This window comes from Elephas maximus, chromosome 24, assembly GCF_024166365.1.
Source record: "Elephas maximus indicus isolate mEleMax1 chromosome 24, mEleMax1 primary haplotype, whole genome shotgun sequence".
Lineage (NCBI taxonomy): Eukaryota > Metazoa > Chordata > Mammalia > Proboscidea > Elephantidae > Elephas > Elephas maximus.
In genome coordinates, this window is record NC_064842.1 from 13327934 (window position 1) to 13348703 (window position 20770).

General features: G+C 47.7%; 1 protein-coding gene across 1 annotated transcript in view; it reads right to left on the bottom strand.

Moving 5' to 3' along the window:
• The window catches only part of CAPN8 (calpain 8), an 88354-nt gene that overhangs the window by 32769 nt on the left and 34815 nt on the right, over positions 1-20770 (bottom strand). The window contains exons 3-7 of the mRNA XM_049867922.1: positions 8923-9041; positions 7835-7968; positions 6731-6899; positions 4223-4306; positions 901-986 (exon numbers count right to left, since the gene is read on the bottom strand). Coding sequence (XP_049723879.1) covers positions 901-986; positions 4223-4306; positions 6731-6899; positions 7835-7968; positions 8923-9041 — 592 coding nt within the window. The remainder of the gene's footprint in view (positions 1-900; positions 987-4222; positions 4307-6730; positions 6900-7834; positions 7969-8922; positions 9042-20770) is intronic.

A 20770-nucleotide genomic window follows, 5' to 3' on the forward strand; every position in this document is an offset into this window, starting at 1 on the left:
TTGTGCAGTGTTTCAGCAGAAATTTATTATTTTTTATAAAAATAACCTGTTGTTACTTATAACAACAAAAACATTTTCCATAAGCCCAACTTACATGTATCAATATACCTATGAGGTAAAACTCTATGCTCATTTACTTTTTGAACTTCTAATGGGCTCCAGTCAGAGCTGTCATTATCACCCAGTGCAGTGACGCTGCAGATCACGTGGTTTCGTCTGCCTCCATGACAAAGATGCACTGTTATTTTTGTTGCTGCTGGTGTTTTTAGTCATTGATTTTGTCAAATTTTCTGGTGTTTTAGCTAACAGTATTATTTTTTATTATGGTAATTAGTATTAGTGGACCTAATTTCAATAACTTTTTTGAGAATGAAGTAGAAATTAAAGGAAAAGAAGGAGTGATATACGGGAACTACAGTTTTTTTTTTATTAGTACAGAAAACATTACTAAGGATTCTGTATGGTCTGGTGACACCATGAGTTACCGCAATGGGTGATCCCAACCCTAGTGACACCACTGTCAAAGACTCCAGCTAAGCGGGTTTTGTTTGCTTCTCCCCGCCTGGAAACATTTATTACTCTGTTCTGAGCATACCAGATAATCTGTGGACAGACTAAAAAAAAAACTAAACCTGTTGCCGTCGAGCCAATTCCAACTCATAGTGACCCTATAGGACAGAGCAGAACTGCCCCGTAGAGTTTCCAAGGAGTGCTTGGTGGATTCGAACTGCCAACCTTTTACTTAGCAGCCGTAGCTCTTAACCACTGTGCCACCAGGGTTTCTGTGGACAGACAGTGCTGTGAATTCCTGTAATGTCAGGCTCGTCGTGACTGTTTATTTTACATAGGGCCTTTACATAGGAGAGGCAAGGGCAGGGGCTGGGAACAGGACCTACTTACTCATCGCTCCAGGCCCCCCTCCACTCCACATTGCCCCACGGATTCCTGAGTCTGATGAGCTTCTCTGGACGGCCACGGAAATCCACCTGCAAGTCCCACACACAAAAAAATTCAGGTGCTGAGTTACTGGACTACGGCTGTCCTGCCTTTACATCTGCGCGAGAGAAGGTTTTGCTTAAAATTGTTCAAACATCCCTAAACAAGCTCACTTTTATTTTATCTTAACGTGTATTTTCAGGCTTTTGCCAAGTGCTCAATTTTTCCCAGTTGGGTTGAATAAATGAAGAATGAGACTAGCATAAAAACAAGTTTATGTGTGCTTTCACTTAGATTTAAATGTTATAGTTCACTAAGCTTGACTCCCCAATCCTAATATATAGGACCTGACGATAATCACCACCACCCGTCTGTCAGTTTGTCCTAGTGTGGTGGCTTGTGTGTTGCTGTGATGCTGGAAGCTTTCCCACCAGTATTTCAAATTTCAGCAGGGTCATCCATGGTGGACAGGTTTCAGCAGAGCCTCCAGTCTAAGATGGACTAGGAAGAAAGGCCTGGCAATCTTCTTCTGAAAATTAATCAGTGAAAACCTTATGGACCACAACGGAACGATGTAGGACTCGCTTGCTTTGGATATGTCATCAGGAGGGATCAACCACTGGAGAAAGACATCATGCTTGGTTGAAGTGGAGGGCCGGCAAGGCTGAGAGAGACCCTTAGTGAGATGGACTGGCACAGTAGCTGCAATGATGGACTCAGACATGCTGGTGATCGTGAGGACGATGTAGGGCTGGGTAACGTTTCATTCTGTTATACGTAAGGTTGCCACGAGTCAAAGCCAACTCGACGGCAGCTAACAACAACGACAATAAATGTGCACCAAGCCATAGCCCAGCAGGTAGCACCTATTCAGGGCAAACTGTGGGCCAGTCACTGTGCTAAGTATTTCCAGTGCATTTCTGCCTCACTTAAACCTCACAGCAATCCTCCTGGGGGGTACCAGCGTTATTTTCATTTTACCACCAGAAAACTGAGACTTGGAGCGTTTCAGTCATCAGGATGACCTAGGTAGGAAGTGGGAGATTCAGGATGGGAATCTAGTCTGTCTCCAAAGCCCATACTGGGACCCACACATGCTGCCTTCCCTGACTATTTTTTTGAACACTGTTGGGGAAATATAGTTAAAAACATAATCAGCTCCCAACACAGAAAACCTCTCCACAAAGGCAGAAGAGAAAGAAAAGAGTTTCATTATTGACTAAGCGTTAAGCCAGAATGTGATGTATCACAGGCAATTAATTCATAAAGAGACTACAAAGACAGAAAGAGCTCTGAGCCTGGACACGGCAAGCAGATGCAACTCATTTCATCCATGTCGCCAAGATAAACAGTAACTAGTTCTCAAACAAGAGGATTTGACAGCACTATTTGTCACACACGTTGTGGTGGTTGTTAAGTGCCATCGAGTTGATTTCAACTCATAATGACCCCATGTGATAGAGTAGAACTACACTACAGGGCTTTCCAGGCTGTAATCTTCACGGGAGAGGATCTCCAGGTCTTCCTCCCCCAGAGCCGCTGGGTGGGTTTGAACCACTAACCTTTAGGTTATAGTTCATCCTAAATTCACCTGGTAATGGGGAGGAGGCCATTTGTGTTTGCTAAGTGTCTTTATCCAAAGGAATAATAAACCTCTCGTATTTCTATGACGGAGACGGGGAGACAGCAACACTATCTTCCTCGATGACTACATTTCAAAAAGATGGCTCCCAGATCCTTGAGAAAGACATTCCTGGGTTGTAACATTGGCAAGGAGTCTTTGGGTGGTACAAACAGTTAAAATGCTCAGCTGCTAACCAAAAGGTTGAAGGTTGAAGTCTACCCAGAGGCACCTGGAAAGAAAGGCCTGCTGATCTACTTCCCAAAACGTCAGCCATTGAAAGCCCTGTGGAGCTCAGCTGGACTCTGACACATGAGTTGGAATGGACTCAACGGCAACCAATCAAGCCTTGGCAAAAGGCTTATTTAGCTTTTAAAGAGCTCTACATACATCTGAAATGGGCCGAGAAAGAATTTACTATTACAAGTTTTCTAAAGAAAATGCTCCAAGGGAGGAGGGAATCTCTCTCCTTTTTGCACGAGGGGAAGTTAACCATTTTTTTCTTTTTTGAGTTGTACATTCTCTTACAACTCTCACTTGGAGCCCCGCACACCCCAGCACACATGCTTGCACTCTTAAACACACACACGAACACAATGAATTATTAGAACCTGGGTGTTTGACTTTCCCTTGTATCTTCTGTCACGCCCTAACCCAGTGTATACGCATAGGTACTCCATTCATATTTGTGGAACTGACTTGCTTGAAGGGCATATTCATGAAACACAAACACATTGTAGTGAGCATTCATCCCATTTTAATAAATACGACACCCATCGTATTTCCCTTTTTGCCTTGGTCATCAGGAAACCAAAAGCAAAACTAATGTCTCAGCTGTAGCACTGTCTTTAGCCTAGATGGTCTGATGCTTCTTACCTAGTTGTATGGTTTTATTGTGTCTATGCCTTCTGTCATAACCCATTAAAAACGTGTTGCCATCGAGTTGAATCTGACAATATAGGACAGAGTAGAACTGTCCCTTGGAGTTTCCAAGAAGCAGCTGGTAGATTCCAACTGCAAACCTTTGGGTTAGCAGCTGAGCTCTTAACCACTGTGCCACCAGGGCTCCCCTTTTATCCTAAGTCTCCTAAGTCCTTTTTGGAAGTAGACAGAATATGATTGTTTTTAAAAAGTAGACAGAATATGGTAACAGGAAATGATGAAAAATACAGCCTAAGCTTTCTTTTTGGGTTAAAGAGCTAGAAATAGCTGAGTTCCTTCCCACTACTATGGCCCACCCTGAAAGTCAAGCAGGCCTTGCTGGCTTTCCTGTGGGTTTCCACTGCTTTACCTACACAAACACACTTGTAGGAATGCGTGTCGAATGTAACTGAGAAGCTCTGCAAGTTTCTTCCAGAACCTTCTTCCTCTTCCTGGCCACACCTCAGAGAAGGGAGCCTGTGTTCCCTTAGAAACTACAGAGCTCCAGCTGCCGTCTTCTCAGCACAGGTAAGAGTCAGAGCGCTTTCCCAGGTAAGGAGCAAGTGCTAACTGCACACCTGGAGCATCAGCGGCTCTGCCCAGACAGGGAGAGACTGTACCTCAGCAGAGAGCAGGGAGCGGAAAAGCCGGTTCTGGTCCTCTCCCTCCCTCTCAGGGATGTCCTGGATTTACAGCAATATTACTACATACTACTGTCCACCACCGCCACCAACCTAACTTTACCTCTTCAGCCCCCGTGATGGAGTATGCGTGACTCTTAACCAGCTTCTGGCTGGTGATGGCTTCTGTTTCACCTGCTCTGGAGACCTAGGTTGAGCACAAAGTCCATTCAGGGAGGCTATCCTTGACCTCATGGAACCACCCCTACAATGCCTTCTAAGAACGTGCTACTTGGCCATGGGGACGGGACCCAGAGAGGGACTGGGAGTACAGGTGTGCTTCCTGAGCCTCAGCTAAATAGAGACATCTCCATCCGACCCTCCTTCGGTCAGGGCCGCAGGTCCACGCAGGGTGCTGTGTGGCTGCCAAGGCTAGACTATGACTTGCCAGCCTTTAAAATGCCGCCAGGAAGCCAGGAATTCATTTATTCACCAGAGTGACCCCGTGCTGCCCAAGGAAGACAGACTTCCACGACACCTGGTCTGGACGTCCTGGCTCTCCAACATTTTCCCCACAAGGGCTTCCCAGTCAGCCCTCCTCTGTGGCCCCACCTCCCTCCCCATCCCCACATCGCCTCCCTTTCAATAGCATGCAAATCCTGCTGGGATTTTTCACAGAGAGGAGAATGGCCTTGCTCGGGTGTTAGCACGCCTGAGATCACCAGGTGGGGGCAAGAGAGGAAGGAAGAACAGGAGGGCCAGGGGACAACCAGGCCTCCAGGGCTGAGGGTCTCCAGGCTCTGGTCTCTGTGGCCACCTTGGAATCTCATTCAGCCAGCTGTGCTATCTGACCATGACCCCTGGCGTCAGACCTCTTCCCTTGTCTTCAGAGATCTCAAAGTCCCAAGATCATCACATTTGTTTTCCTAAGTCCCAAGATCACTTAGCAAAAGGAGGTAGCAAAGGCCGGGGCTAGGACCCAGGGATGAAAGGCCTTGTAGGGGCTAGGACCCAGGGATGAAGGGCCTTGTAAGGGCTAGGACCCAGGGATGAAGGCTTTGTAGGGGCTAGGACCCAGGGATGAAGGCTTTGTAGGGGCTAGGACCCAGGGATGAGGCCTTGTAGGGGCTGGGACCCAGGGATGAAGGCCTTGTAGGGGCTGGGACCCAGGGATGAAGGCTTTGTAGGGGCTGGGACCCAGGGATGAAAGGCCTTGTAGGGGCTGGGACCCAGGGATGAGGGGCCTTGTAGGGGCTGGGACCCAGGGATGAAGGCCTTGTAGGGGCTGGGACCCAGGGATGAAGGCCTTGTAGGGGCTGGGACCCAGGGATGAAAGGCCTTGTAGGGGCTAGGACCCAGGGATGAAGGGCCTTGTAAGGGCTAGGACCCAGGGATGAAGGCTTTGTAGGGGCTAGGACCCAGGGATGAAGGCTTTGTAGGGGCTAGGACCCAGGGATGAGGCCTTGTAGGGGCTGGGACCCAGGGATGAAGGCTTTGTAGGGGCTGGGACCCAGGGATGAAAGGCCTTGTAGGGGCTGGGACCCAGGGATGAGGGGCCTTGTAGGGGCTGGGACCCAGGGATGAAGGCCTTGTAGGGGCTGGGACCCAGGGATGAAGGCCTTGTAGGGGCTGGGACCCAGGGATGAAAGGCCTTGTAGGGGCTAGGACCCAGGGATGAAGGGCCTTGTAAGGGCTAGGACCCAGGGATGAAGGCTTTGTAGGGGCTAGGACCCAGGGATGAAGGCTTTGTAGGGGCTAGGACCCAGGGATGAGGGGCCTTGTAGGGGCTAGGACCCAGGGATGAAGGCCTTGTAGGGGCTAGGACCCAGGGATGAGGCCTTGTAGGGGCTGGGACCCAGGGATGAAGGCCTTGTAGGGGCTGGGACCCAGGGATGAAGGCCTTGTAGGGGCTGGGACCCAGGGATGAGGCCTTGTACTTAGGGAAATACCAGCAGCGCTAAAGGGCTGGACTGTCCCTGTGATTGTCATCAGGTGCTGCTGTGTTGATTTTCGCCTCATAGTAACCCCATGTAACAGAGAGAACTGCTCCAGAGGGTTTCCTAGGCTGTAATCTTTATGGGAACAGATTGCCAGGTCTTTCTCCTGTGGAGTCTCTGGGTGAGTTCAAACTGCCAACCTTCCAGTTAGCAGCCGAGGGCTTAACCATTGTGCCACCAGGGACTGTACAGCAGGGGGAAAACTGGGCTCCTCAGGCAGACAAACTCAATCCCCACCTAATAATTAGGTCTTAGAAGGTCCCTGGGTGGCACAAAATGTTTGTGCTCACCTCCTAAGCCAAAGGTTGTCAGTTCAAACCCACCCAGTGGCAATCTGAAGAAAGGCCTGGCAATCTGCTTCTGTAAATATTACAGCCAAAAAAAAAAAAAAACCCCTATGGAGAAGTTCTACTATGTAATTCATGGGGTAGCCATGAGTCAGAATAAACTCAAAGGCAATGGGTTTGTTTTAACGAGGTCTTAACCAGCTCCTAAGTGCTGGGGACAATGTGTGACCCGACCTCCCACACTCTGCTTCCAGACTGCTCTGGGTCAAAGCCTTCCCGGGCCTTTCTCCCCCTGGCTGGTCCCTTCCCGCCACACATGGGGAGCAAAGAGCCGCCATCCAGGCTCACATCGATGGAGCAGCCCAGCAGGGACCCCGCGCGGAGGGCCTTCCGGACGATCTGATACAGACTGGTTGGTGGTTTCTTCAGGTCGTAAAACTCTGAGATGCCGCCCGTGAAATCCTCAAAGCCCTCCATCGTGGACCCTCCTACAAGAGCTTCATAAGAACCATTAAGCCTGCCAGGAAAGAGAGAAAACATGTCCAACCCACAGCCATCAGCCACCCCGGCGAGGGGCCACATGGGCTGCGGGCAGTGCTCAGGACCCATTGTGGGCCTGCTCAGCGTGTCACCTGGAAGGAGCCTGACGATGCTGGCACCAGGCCGCACACGCCTTCAGAAAGCAGAGTGCAGAGTGCAGCCCTTGCAGAGCTGACCCAGGCTCTTGGGTTTCTGGGGTCTGGGGGCAGGGTAGGGGTGAGGCCGAGAGGCATCCAGCTTAGGATTGCTCTGGGAATAGCGTTGGAAAGGAACTCAGGTTGCAGAAAAGGATACCAGTAAATGAAACTAATTAAAAGAACTCAAAAGAAGGCTTTGAGTATCCAGTGCCAGTGAGAAAGAGAAAGACTCCTGAGAAAAGGGTGGAGACTTCGTTGAGGTTCATATCCAAGAATTTTTTTTTTTTCATTATTCATCATTCTTTTAAAAGTTCACAATGACCTAAGCACTTACCTTGGGGTTTGAAAGAGAAAACAGCTCAGGTACCAAGAGGCTGGGTGGTTTCATGTGAGGTCACACGGTCATGTGAGACAGAGCTGAGGTTTTTTAACTCCTGGCTCAAATTTCTGTTTCTTTCTAGTTAGTATGAAGCCCTGGTGGCGCAGTGGTTAAAGCGATGGACTGCTAGCCCCAAGGTCAGCGGCCTGACGCCACTAGAGGCTCCTTGGAGAAAGGTGTCGCAGACTGCTTCCGTGGACATTTACAGCCGCAGAAACCCTGTGGGGCTGCTGTGGGTTGGAACTGACTTGACAGCCCTGAGTTTCTAGTTACTGAGGGATGCTTTCTTTTCAGCACATGGGGGTCCCAGGTGCTGGGAAAGACATGAGCATGTCACCCTGGGAGGGGGACAGGTGGAGTCCTCAGGTCCCCTGAGCCCCTAACCACCCCACTTACTTGGCGTAGGCTTTCTCCAGCAGGGCGCTCCAGAACTCACTGCCTTCTTCGGAGTGTAGGAAGAGCAGCTGCCCGTCCCTGGTGGGCAGTCGGTCGTCAATGACCACCTCCACCCACTCGCCATACTGCCAGAACTGGGGACAGGAAAACACAGTGGCTGCTCATGGGAATAAGCCGAGGGGAAGAGCGAGGCTCCTCAGCCGACCTCAGAAGGGGGCACTGTGGCCAGCAACGTTCAAGTCTTGGACTTCAGGCTCCGTCAGAGCAGGACCCATACCTTACACTTGCACGTAAGAGATACCAAATAGCATGCAGGTGCGAGAAACACTGAGTCCAGTCTCTGAGTCTGCGGGTAAGGACACTTGCCCAGTCTCGCACATGGCCACACTGTGGCCGCTCAACACACGTTTCCTGAGGTCAAAGTGCTTTCCTCAAGGTCGTGGGTGAGTGGTGAGGGGGGATGGGTGTGTGCATGAAAGCAGCGGTTCTCCACCTTAAGTGTGCGACACCGTCACCTGGCGGGCTTGTTAAAACACAGGTTACCAGACCAGAAAATCCCAAACCAGCGGCCGTCGAGTTGATCCCAACTCACAGCAACCCCATGTGTTTCACATCAGAACTGTGCTCCAGAGGGTTTTCAAGGACTGAGTTTTTAGAAGTAGGTCACCAGGCCTTTCTCCCGAAGTGCCTCTGGGCAGAATCCAACCTCCAGCCTTTAGGTTAAGCAGCAAAGCACATTTACCATTTGCACTATCGGGGACTCCAAAACAGGTTGTCGTTGTTGCTGGGCACCTTCTAGTCGGTTCCAACTCTAGGTGACCCCATGTGATAGAGTAGAACTGCCCCATAGAGTTTTCTAGGCTGTAATCTTTATAGGAGCAGGTTGCCAGGTCTTTCTTCTACGGAGCCTCTGGGAAGGTTCGAATTGCCAACCTTTCAGTTAGCAGCTGAGCACTTAATCATTGCGCCCACAGGGCTTCTAAAACATAGGTTACTGGGCCCCAATCCCAGGATTTCCGATTCAGTGGATCTGGGTGAACCCAAGAGTAGGGAAAGTGGTGTCAAGGAGCAGGAGCAAGGCACAATACCTGAAAGTGAAAGATCCCCGCGTAGCCCTTCTGGAAGCTCTGGTCCTTGGGAACCACTCGGTACAGCAGCTCTTCATTCAACGTGAGGGAGGCAATGGCTGCCAGAAGCCAGCAGTCACCTGTACCACATCATGAGAGGTACACACTGGTCGGCAGGGCCTGCAGGGTCCCTGCTTTACCTGGCCCTCGCTGTCCTATTCAACCTGGAGTCTGTGTCATGCCCTCCCTTCTGGGTCATGTCATGGGATCTAGCTCTGTGGTCTGAAATGCACAGGCAGCCATCTGCTTCTAACACCTTTCTGGGAGTCACTTACTCAGGACTGGAAATTCTCTGCTCCTTCCTACTGCCCCCACATCCTGGCCATTTCACATCTCCTAGGAACCCCAATCAGTGGAGCAGAAAATGGAAAGAAAGCAAAAGAAATAAAAATCAGTCCATTTGGCCCTTATTAGCAACTCTGATAAAGCCCTGATCGGGGAAAAGAGTGAAGCTATTCGGCCAGCCCAGAACGTGTGTATGTGAGTGTGTGTGTATATATATGTGTGCGTTGATGCATGTACACACATACACGTATGTAAGTGTGTGAGCATATATGTGTATATGCATGTGTACATTTGTTGTGAATGTGTGTACATGCACACATGTGTGCACATATATGTGTATATGTATTGTGCATTTGTGTGTACACGCATACGTGTGTGTGCTTATGTGTATGTGTGCATTTGTGTGTTAATGCAAATGTGTGTACATACATACGTGTATGTAAGTGTGTATATATGTGTGCATTTGTGTGTGTGTGCGTATATGTATGTGGCTGTGTGTGGACACATTTGTATTTAAGTGTGTGTGCGTAGTGTATGTATACGTATGTGTGCATTTGTGTGTATGAATGTGTGTCTATGCATGTATCCATCTTTGTGTGTATGTATGTGAACGCATGTGTGCATCTGTGTGTGAGTGTGTGTATATATGTGTGTGCATTTGCGTGTATGTGTTTTTGTGAATTAATGTGTGTGTATGTATGTGTGCATTTGTATATGTGGATGCATGTGTACACATATGTGTATGTAAGTGTGTGTGCACGTGTGGTAGTTGCGTATGTGTATGTCAGTGTGTGTTGGGGTTGCATGTGTGTATGTGTGTGTGCATATGTGTGTGTGTAGGTGTGTGTGCATGTGTGTGTATATGTGAGTGTATACACAAGCATGTGTGTGGGCGTCAGTACGAGTGTGGGTGGGTTGTGTGTCTGTGTGTGCTCCTCACCGCTCTTGACCTTGGATAACGGCGAGTTGGCTCTACGTGGTCTGATCAGCGCACTCCCTTTCACATTTCAGAGGCTACCATGACAGCCTTGATGCTTCATTGATTATACCACTCTTGAGATACTGATTAGCATTAAATTATCATAACTTGGGGTGGAAGAAATCAAAGTTAAGAGAGGTTAAAAATCCTACGGCTTGATGTTGGTTACTCTGGGGCTTCAAGTAAATGCAGAAGACCCCTTTCTGTGAGAGTTCAGTGTTCCCTTGGAAGACATCACTGTCTCTCTCGGTGTCATCTTCAAAAGCCTAAGCCCCAAACACCCCTTGCTTACCTTAACTTCCTATGACTGATCTATCATCCTGGAACTGATGTAAAATTTTCTCACATCTACTTACATGCTTATTCAGCACCAACCTGTGCACCTCAATGTCCTTATGTGTGCTTCCCATTGAGTGAAAGAACGCTTCCTCATACTGGCCCAGGAGCTCCTCCCTCCAGCTCCACTGAAGAGCTCCAGCTCTAGGGGGCTAGGATTTGCTGAACAAAGTCCTGCCTGGTAGCTTTGCCATATCAAAAATCTGGACCTTTTCAGTGTATCTTCAGGTGGAAGACCCTTTACCTTTTCAGACACTCAGGACCTTGTCTGTTTTCTTTTAGCACTGTGGGCAAAGTTGCATACACATTGCAGGTGCGGACCCACCATGGTTACCTCAGGCTGCCTGAGCAAATAAATAAATAAATAAATTGTGACCCAGGAGCCTACACGGGAAGCTCCATCGCGGCTCAGGACGACCCTATCGCCAGGTCATCCTGGAAAGCCCTTTTGTTCTATCTGCCCTTACCTTTCTCAACAGAGGTTCATGATTTGGTTCCAAATCCATTTCTTTCTCCCTCCTCTTTCCAACTCCTGGTCTCTCTTATACACACACCACAAACACACAAAAACACACACACATCTACTTTCTGAAGTCTTTCCGATCGAAGAGGCAACCCCTTTCTCACCAGGCTCCATTTCACTAACAAACACCATCTTCATGATGGCAACAGGGCTCCAGGGTGACATTAGCTCCAGCAATCAGGGGGAGAGTAGGTACGGATAAAAAAAAAAGTGTTTTTTTTTTTATAGGCCTGGGTTATTGCCTCCCACCAAAGAAGACCCAAGTGGGGCAGTAACTCATTAAAAGGCAACCTCCAAAGAGTGAGTAGAAGAACGTTACGTTTCCTCCCCCAACCCAGGTCCTCTCTCTCCAGTCTTCTTCCTATTAACACCTTTGGTCATGTCATTCCTCTGCTCAAGAACCGCAACCAGCCTCCATTGCTTAAGGATGAAATAAAAACTCCCAACTGAGTATAAGGAGCCCTGGTGGTGCAGTGGTTAAGTGTTCGCTGCTAACCAAAAGGTTGGCAGTTCGAATCCACCAGCCACTCCTTGGAAACCCTATGGGGCAGTTCTACTCTGTCCTACAGGGTCGCTATGAGTCAGAATCAACTCAACGGCAATGAGTTTGGAACAGGGTATCAAGACTCCAACCCACCGCTCCAGTCTTTTCCTCATTATACCCCCTACCATGAATCTAGTCCTCCTGTCAGACCTGATATGTAAAAAACATGCCCTGGTCCCATTCACATCCATGATTCTGCGCACTTGTTTCATCTGTTGCAAAGTCCTTGCTTAAGCCTCACCTGCTGAGTCTTACCCCTTATCTGCAAAGCCTCACCTGATGTCTCTCACCCCACAGCCAGAAGTCACCTCTTTTTCTTTGTGTTTCCTAAAGACCTTATTTACACTTCTCTTGCACACTTATAGGGAGTCCCTGAGTGGGGCAAATGGTTAAGCACTTGGCTGCTAACCAAAAGGTTGGGGGCTTGAATTCACCTGGAGGGACCTTGAAAGAAAGGCCTGGTGATGATCTACTTCCAAAACAATCAGACATTTAAAACCGTATGGAGCACAGTTCTACTCTGACACTCATGGGGTCGCCATGAGCTGAAATAAACTCTATGGTAAATGATTTGGTTTTGTTTTTTTGTGTACTTATCACAGGCTGCCTCAAATCATGTTTATCACTCATATCGGATTCCAAACTCCATCCATGCATCAGCTACCTTCTGGAGTTTCCCTTGATCCTGCCCTGACCTGCCTCACCACCCCCATGCACTCCCTTCCTGGCGCTCCCAGCACTCTCCTAGGCTACTCCAGTGTGACCGTTTTCCTCTCTCCCGCCATTCCTTTCTGACCTTCCTGCAGAGCAGGGACGTTGATCTGCTCGTCTTAGAATTTCCAGCATGCAACTAGCACATAGTCAGGGCTCAGTCAATGATGAATAAAAATAAATGAGTTATTCCTTAAAGAGCACTGAGCTTCTGCTAAGGATGATGGGAAAATCTGGGAGTGAATAGCGGTGACAGCTGCACAACATGATGAACGTATTTAATGTCCCTGAGTTATACATGGAAACAGTACTGAAATGGCAAATATTATATTTACCACTAAAAAATTTTTTTAAAGCAAAAAAAAAAGTTGAAAGAAAAACGATATATATATTTTACCATAAATGAATGAATGCATAAATAAATAAATGTGTGTAAGCAATGGGTTGAATGGTGGCCCCCAAAAAGATACATACACATTCTAATCCCTGGAACCTGTGAACGTGACTTTATTTGGAAGAAGGGGTCTTAAGTCAATGATCTCAAAAGGAGATTATTCTGGATTATGTGGGTGGGTCCTAAATCCAATGACAAGTGCCTTATAAGAGACAGAAGAGAAGACACTGACCCACACAGAGCACAAGACCACATGGAGATGGAGGCCCTGCCGATACCTTGATTTTCTGGCTTCCGGCCTCCAGAACTGTGAGAGAATAAATTTCTGTGGTTTTAAACCACCAAGTTTGTGGAAATTCGTCATACAGCCCTAGGAAACTAATATAATCAATGACCAAATGAGTCAGTGAATCGTATTTTCTTCTGCAAATACCCTATAGCCACTTACAAACTTTGGACATGTTATCAGGAGGGACCAGTCCCTGGAAAGGGATATCATGCTTGGTAAAGCAGAGGGTCAGCGAAAGAGAGGAAGACCCTCAACAAGATGGAATGACAGTGGCTGCAACAATGGGCTGAAACATAGCAACAATTGTGCGCATGGCGCAGAACTGGACAGTGTTTCATTCTGTTGTACATAGGGAGGGTCTCTATGAGTCAGACCCGACTCGACAACACCAAACAACAACAATTTCCAGGTCCGTGGAGAAGTGAGGGCCAACAAGTTCGTGTGCTGGACCTGGTGATTCTGCTCCACCAGCAAGCATCAAGGTCCTTTGTCACCCAAAGCTCTTAGGCAGGTGGAGAGAAACAAGGAAGGCCAAATACAGAGACACAGACCCTAGGGAGTGGGCAGGGCAACTGAGCTGCACCCCACCTCTGAGGCAGGTGGCTCATCAGGGCAGCCACACACTTCCATTACTGGCTTTCTTCTCATGGCCCCAGGTTAAGGAGGGGTGTCCCTGGGTGGTGCAGTTAACACGCTCGGCTGGTAAGCAAAAGGTTAGAGGTTCGAATCTACCCAGAGGTACCTTGGAAGAAAGGCCTGGCAATCTACTTCTGAAAAATCAGCCACTGAAAACCCTATGGAATGCACTTCTACTCTGACACGCGTGGCGTTGCCATGAGGCAGAATCGACTCAACGGCAGCTGGTCTGTATGTAAGGAGAGGCGGGAGGAGCCCAGAGCAGAGGGGAACCATAGGTTCAGGAGCACCACAGGGAACAGAACCCGAAACTCCTGCATGTTTTTTGCATGTCCACCTGGCACCCTCTCTACACACTGCAATTCAACGCACAACAGCAGAAGGTTCCCTGGTCGCTGACATCAAACTCGGCTGCCCAGCTGGAGGAGAGTTTATTTTCTCTTCGTCTGACTCCCTGCTGACATTTCACAGGGTCTCCCTGGCTCTTGCAGCAAGTACGGGCCTCCTCGGAGGAGCTGAAGTGGGAACACGGACTTCTGGATTCCTGCCAGTCACTACATCAAGTGTGAATGGGCTGTGACGACAAGAATGGTTTTTCTACGGAACATATCCAAATGAGTGTTTTCCCCTTCAAAGGGTCCTCTGGGGAGGATGGGCCTTTACTCTTTCTCAGGACATTTCAGGAACTTGTCTTTGGGACTTGCCTCGAAGCCTGTGGCACGTTCTTTGGCTACTCTCAGTGGAGATAACGATTTGATCTTTGCACTGTTGTTGTTAGGTGCCCTCAAGTCCCTTCCAACTCATAGTGACCCTGTGCACAACAAAAGGGAACACTGCCCGGGTCTGCACCATCTTCACAATCGTTGCTATGTTTGAGCCCACTGTTGTAGCCCCTGTGTCAATCCATCTTGTTGAGGGTCGTCCTCTCTTTCGCTGACCCTCTACTTTACCAAGTAGGATGTCCTTCTCCAGGAACTGGTCCCTCCTCCTAACGTGTCCAAAGGACATGAGACAAAGTCTCATCATCCTTGCTTCTAAGGTGCATTCTGGCTGTAGGTCTTCAAGACAGATTTGTTAATTCTTCTGGAAGTCCATTAAAAAAAAAAAAAGTATACTCAATATTCTTCGTCAACACCACAATTCAAATGCATCGAATTCTCTTTGGTCTTCCTTATTCATTGTCCAGCTTTCACATGCATATGAGGCAATTGAAAATGCCATGGCTTGAGTCAGGTGCACCTTAGTCCTTAAAGGGAACAAGGTGGATAAAAACACTGGAAAACATATCAATGGATGTTTTAGTATCTAGTGCTGCTATAACAGAAATACTACCAGTGGATGTGTTTAACAAAAAGAAATTTATTCCCTCACAGTCTAGTAGGCTACATTCAGGGCGTCAGCTCCAGGGGAAGGTTTTCTCTCTATGTCAGCTCTGGAGGAAGGTCCTTCTTATCAATCTTCCCCTGGACTAGGAGCTTCTCTGCGCAGGAACCCCGAGTCCAAAGAAAGGCACTCTGCTCCTGGTGCTTCCTTCCGGTTTTTTAAGACAAAAGGTGGTGCAGGCCACACTCCAGGGAAACTCCCTACATTGGATCAAGGATGTGACCTCAGTAAGAGTGTTACAACCCCACCCTAGTCCTCTTTAACATAAAATTACAATCACAAAATGTAGGACAACCACACAATACTGGGAATCGTGGCCTAACCAAGTTGACACATATTTTGGGGGGACACAATTCAATCGATGACATTCCAACCTTTGGCCCTCAAAAATTCATATCCTTGCCACATGTAAGACACATTCACCCCATTATCTCATAGCAAAAGTATTAAATCAACTCCAAGTCCAATATCCAAAAATTCCTCTTCACCTGTGAAATCTAGAATACAAGTTGTCTACTTCCAAGTTACATTGGCAGAACAGGCACAAGCTAGACATTTCCATTACAAATGGGAGAAACTGAAGGAAAGAAAGCATAACAGGTACCAAGCAAGTCAGCAGAACACATTACATTAGCCCTCAAGGCTTTGCAAATAATCATCTGTTCTCTGAGACCATTTACACAAATGGCCCCACCCTCCAGACTGTAGGTATTGGCCACACTCTCCAGATTCTGAGTGGAGGCCCCCCCCCACCCCCACCCTGGCTCTGGGCTTCAGCTCCCCCTTCCAGGCCCACTGGGATGGCAACTCTGCTCCCTTGGCTTTAGGTGCACCATTGTCCTAGTCCATCTGAGTGGTGACTCCACCCTTAGAAACACCAGAGGCCGTGGCTCCACGCTTTGAAACCTCAGAGGTCATGGCCATACCTTTTGAGGCTGGGGAGCTCAGCTTCCTGTGTTCCTTGGCCTCTCGGCCCTTGGGCCTCATGCCTGCATCTGCTCTGCTGGGGGAAGTGTTCCAAAGCTCAGTAGTTCCACTGATAAGTGCCCAGAGGCACCCCACTCTGCCAGGAAGCCTCCAGCACACAGACACTCAGCTCTCTAACTCCCTGGGGTGGCTCCAGCACTGTTTAGCACTGTCTTCTGGTCCTACTGCTGCCAGTTCACTGCTGCTGCCAGTCCTCTGCTACTGTTTATCACAATCTGCGCCTTCTCCGATGTTAATGGAAACCCTGGTGGCGTAGTGGTTAAGTGCTACAGCTGCTAATCAAAGGGTTGGCAGTTTGAATCCGCCAGGCGCTTGGAAACTCTATGGGGCAGTTCTACTCTGTCCTATAGGGTCGCTATGAGTCGGAATCGACTCGACGGCACTGGGTTTGGTTTTTTTGTTTTTCCAGTGTTAACAGTTCTTCTCGCTTCCTTCTGAGTCTTCTTTCCCTTCACAGTTTCAAAATCGCTTCCACATATTAGGTATCTGTTAGAGCAGCACCCCACTCTTTTGGTACCAAATTCTGTCTTAGTTATCTAGTGCTGTTATAATAGAAATCCCACGAGTGGATGGTTCTAACAAAAAGAAATTTATCCTCTCACAGTCTAGTAGGCTGCAAGTCCAATTTCAGGGTGTCAGCTCCAGAGGAAGGCTTTCTCTCTATGTCAGCTCTGGAGGAAGGTCCTTCTCATCAATCTTCCCCTGGACTAGGAGTTTCTCCACGCAGGAGCCCAGCATCTAAAGGACGAACTCTGCTCCCAGCACAGCTTTCTCGATGGTGTGAGGTTCCCCCTCTCTACTTGCTTCCCTTTCATCTCTTGTAAGATAAAAGGTGGTGCAGGCCACACTCCAGGGAAACTCCCTTTACATTCGATCAAGGATGTGACCTTAGTAAGGGTGTTAGAATCCAACCCTAATCCTCCTTAACATAAATTTATAATCACAAAATGTAGGACAACCACACAATACTGGGAACCATGGTGTAACCTAGTTGACACATATTTTGGGGGGAAACAATTCAATCCATGACAATGGATAAGCCCCTCCTCCCCAGATACCCTCCAGCTAGGGGTAGTCAGAGGTTAGAGTTCTCACTTATGAGCTCGAAGCAAAAGTCAGGTCAGTGGGACTTTGGAGAAAACTTTTGATTTCCTGATAAAATGAAACCAAGTTGAATGGCAGAGTCTTTTTTGCGCTTTGCCATTCCCTTTCTTTCCACCTAGAAAGGCCACATTATGCCTGGAGGTGCAGGAGCCATCTTGCAATTGTAAGGCACCAAGCACAGGATGAAAGTCAAAGTTATGACAGTAAAACAGAAGGAGAAGGTGAGTCTGGAGGTCTGAGCACATTGTTGACAGCTGCACCAGCCCTGAACTACTTACCTCCAGACTTCTATCATAAAAGAAAAATCAGCCCCTATTTGTTAAGCCACTACTATTGGGTTTTATGTTACTTGCAACCAAACATTTTCCTAACCGATTGAATGAGAATGACTACAAGGGAATTTGGTATGCCCCATTAATTGGCTCTGAGAAAAAATTCCACAAAGGATTCAAAATAATGTTAATAACAGGGGCACAGTTGAAATACATACATTTTCTCCTCATTCAAGGCATTGGGTTGAATATATTCTAGTGAGCCTGGAAGACCCAGGTGGGCTGCCTGTGTCTGGTCTCCAAGGAGGGGTCACAGCATTTGCAGGTGAACCTCAATGGGCTGGAACAGTAAAGGAGGCTGCCTGAAAAAATCTAGAGGCGACCAACTCCCCAATTGTTTTTGTTAGCTGCTGTTGAGTAGGCTCTGATTCGTGGTGGCCCCACGTACAACAATAAAACATTGCCCGGTCCCGCCCCATCGTCATGATTGCTGGTAATAGAGTGATAAGCTACTGTCACCCACAGGGTTTTCATTGTCCAATTTTTGGAAATAGGTCAGCAGGCCTTTCTTCTTAGTCTGACTTATTCTGGGAGTTCCACTAAACTTGTCCACCACAGATGACCCTGCTGGTATTTGAAATACTGGTAGCATAGCTTCCAGCATCATAGCAGCATGCAAGCCACCACAGTACGACAAACTGACAGACACATGGTGGCAACCCCCAGTAAGGATGCATATGCTTTGAAATACAAGAAAGATGTTCTTCTAAGGGATATATGTAAGAATTATTCATACATATATGGCAGGTGGTGTGCGTGTGCATGCGTGCACATGTGTGCAAGTGCGTGTGTGAATAATGGGCAAGCATGCATGTTGCCAAGGAGAAGAAGAAGAGAAAGAGGAGTTTGAGCCTGGAAAATCTGGGATTCTGCCTGGCCCACTTGAGTGGGATTAGCACAGAAGACTAGCCATAGACACTCTTCTCCCCTTTACCCAATGCAGAGAAGGAGCCAGGAGACGCCTGGTATAGCACAAGCAGGAGCAGTGTTGGCAGGAAGTAGAGGTTCCCAAGGTGGAGTATTAGGGAAACTCTTTCCCAGCAATGTGGTCTCACTGCAGCAAACTGTAGCTGCAGAGACTTTGGAAAAGGAGAGGGTACCAGGAGCAGCCTTAGAAGGAAAAAAAAAAAAAAAAAAAGGAGTAGCTTTTATCGGGCTCACAAAGGAGGCAGGCATTAGAGGAACCACAGCTACTGGGGCGAGCACAGCCCTGAGTGGGAGCCAGAGGACTCCACTTTGAATCTGCCTTGATTATTTGTTAGGAAGAGACCTTGTGTTTTCAGAGAAAAGTTCTCATGGCCAAAGCAGGGCACCCACCCAGTCCAACATCTCTTAAAAGGGCTTGTGGAAAAAGAGGGTCATGAGGGTTCTCAAGGGATAGGGAGAGAAACTGGTTGTTGACAGCTCTGGGTTTCCTGAAGAAGATGACGAGGAATGAGAAACCCTGTCCAGGGCTTGGTGGTACTCCTCCTTTCAGAAAGTCTTGATGAAAAGGCAAGAGAAAAAGTGATTCCTGGAGCCTTTTCCAGGTTGATTACAGTGAGGAATATAATCCCTTTAGAGAAAAACACAGGTTAGAGTCCCTTCTCCACCACTGACTATCTATGTGAACCTGGGAAAGACATACTACCTCTCTGAGCCTTGGTTTTCTAATCTCTATAATTAGGGTAATAATAACACCTACTGCAATAAGTACTTTGGGATCAAATGAGTTCAGTAACAACTGGAATATAGTAGGTGTTCCTTAAATTATAGTTCTCACAGCAGAGAAGTGTTGAAAAGGAGCAACCACTGGGCTAGGAGCCAAGTGAAGGAAGTATATCAGGGAGGGGTGATTGAGATGAGGACTGAAAATTGACCACTGGATTTAGTAGCATGGAAGTCATCAGTGACAACTGTTGTTGTGTGCCATCGAGTTGATTCCGACTCACAGCAACCTTGTAGGACACAGTAGAACTGCCCCATAGGGCTTCCTAATCTTTAGGGAAGCAGACTGCCACATCTTTTTCCCATGCAGTAGGTGGTGGGCTTGAATCTCCAGCCTTTCAGTTAGCAGCCAACACTTAACCATTGTGCCACCAGCGCTTCTTTTAAGAAGCGAGAAACCATCCAAATAAAGTAATTGAATAAGAAATATTTATCCGAAAGACATGAGAACCTGAAACAGGCAGAAACAGAGATACCTTTAATTGGATACTTGACATTTCCCTCCCACTCGCTGTGGAAATCAAGGCTCCAGAGCAAGCTGAGAACAGGCAAGAAAAGTAAAGAATGCTCCGCTGATTGTACGTCTAAATGCAATGTGAAGATCTTGACCCAGCTAAAACATGCTTGCTTTCTAGCAACCCATCTTCAATATTTTATCACAGCTGAGGCATCCTTTTGGGGCGCTATGAGTCAGAATCCACACAACGGCAGTGGGTTTGGTGTTTGGAGGCATCCTTTGCCTTCTCTTCCATGTAAGGCTGATCGAAGTGTTTTGTACCCATGGCTGTCGTTCCAGCTCCACACGTACTGCCAAGAAATTAGGGCTTTGAATTGGTTCAAACCAGCTCAGTCATGGCCCAGGAAGTGAAAACAGAACAGACATGAATTTTTACAATTTGGATGATCCGGAACAGGAAAAATTATGGGTCAAAGCCCTGGAATGGGAGACTCAGAGGAGGTGTAGTGAGCCCTTTCAGGAGCCCGATGTGTGACACTGGGTTTTTGGAAGGACTGTGGAGAGTGGCAGACATTCAAAGCATTGTGGTCAGCCGCCATCTTTGAGTGAGACTCCACTGTTTCCAACTCTGCTCAAAATCCAATGGACAAGAGACTTGGTTGCTATGCAACACGTGCACTGTCCTTGTTTTCTAAGAGGGAGATTAGGTTTCTAGCAGGGCTTCACTGGGTCATTTTTCCCATTCCAGTTATTGTTCCAGTTCACCCAAATTTTAAAAATTCAGGTCTGTTCCAGTTTCGCTTCCTTGGCCATGCCTGAACCGGGAAGTACTGGTTCGAAGCTCTGCAAGCTATCACAGAGGCTGCCCTCTGTCCAGCAAGGGAACTTGCCTCATCAAGCACTCAGCATTTAGTTCATACCATTCTGACTACATTCAAAAAGCACGCACACACACAGGTGCTTTTGGCTCTTGTTTTGTTGACAATTTCCATCTCTCTAGCTAGACTGAGAGCTCTCTGGAGGCAGACTCTTGGCTTCATCCTTTTCACAGAATCCAGCATAAAATGCTTACTGAATGAAATCACTTTGTTATGATTTTGTCAAAACTGACTTGAAAATTTATACTTTGACTACCAGCAAGA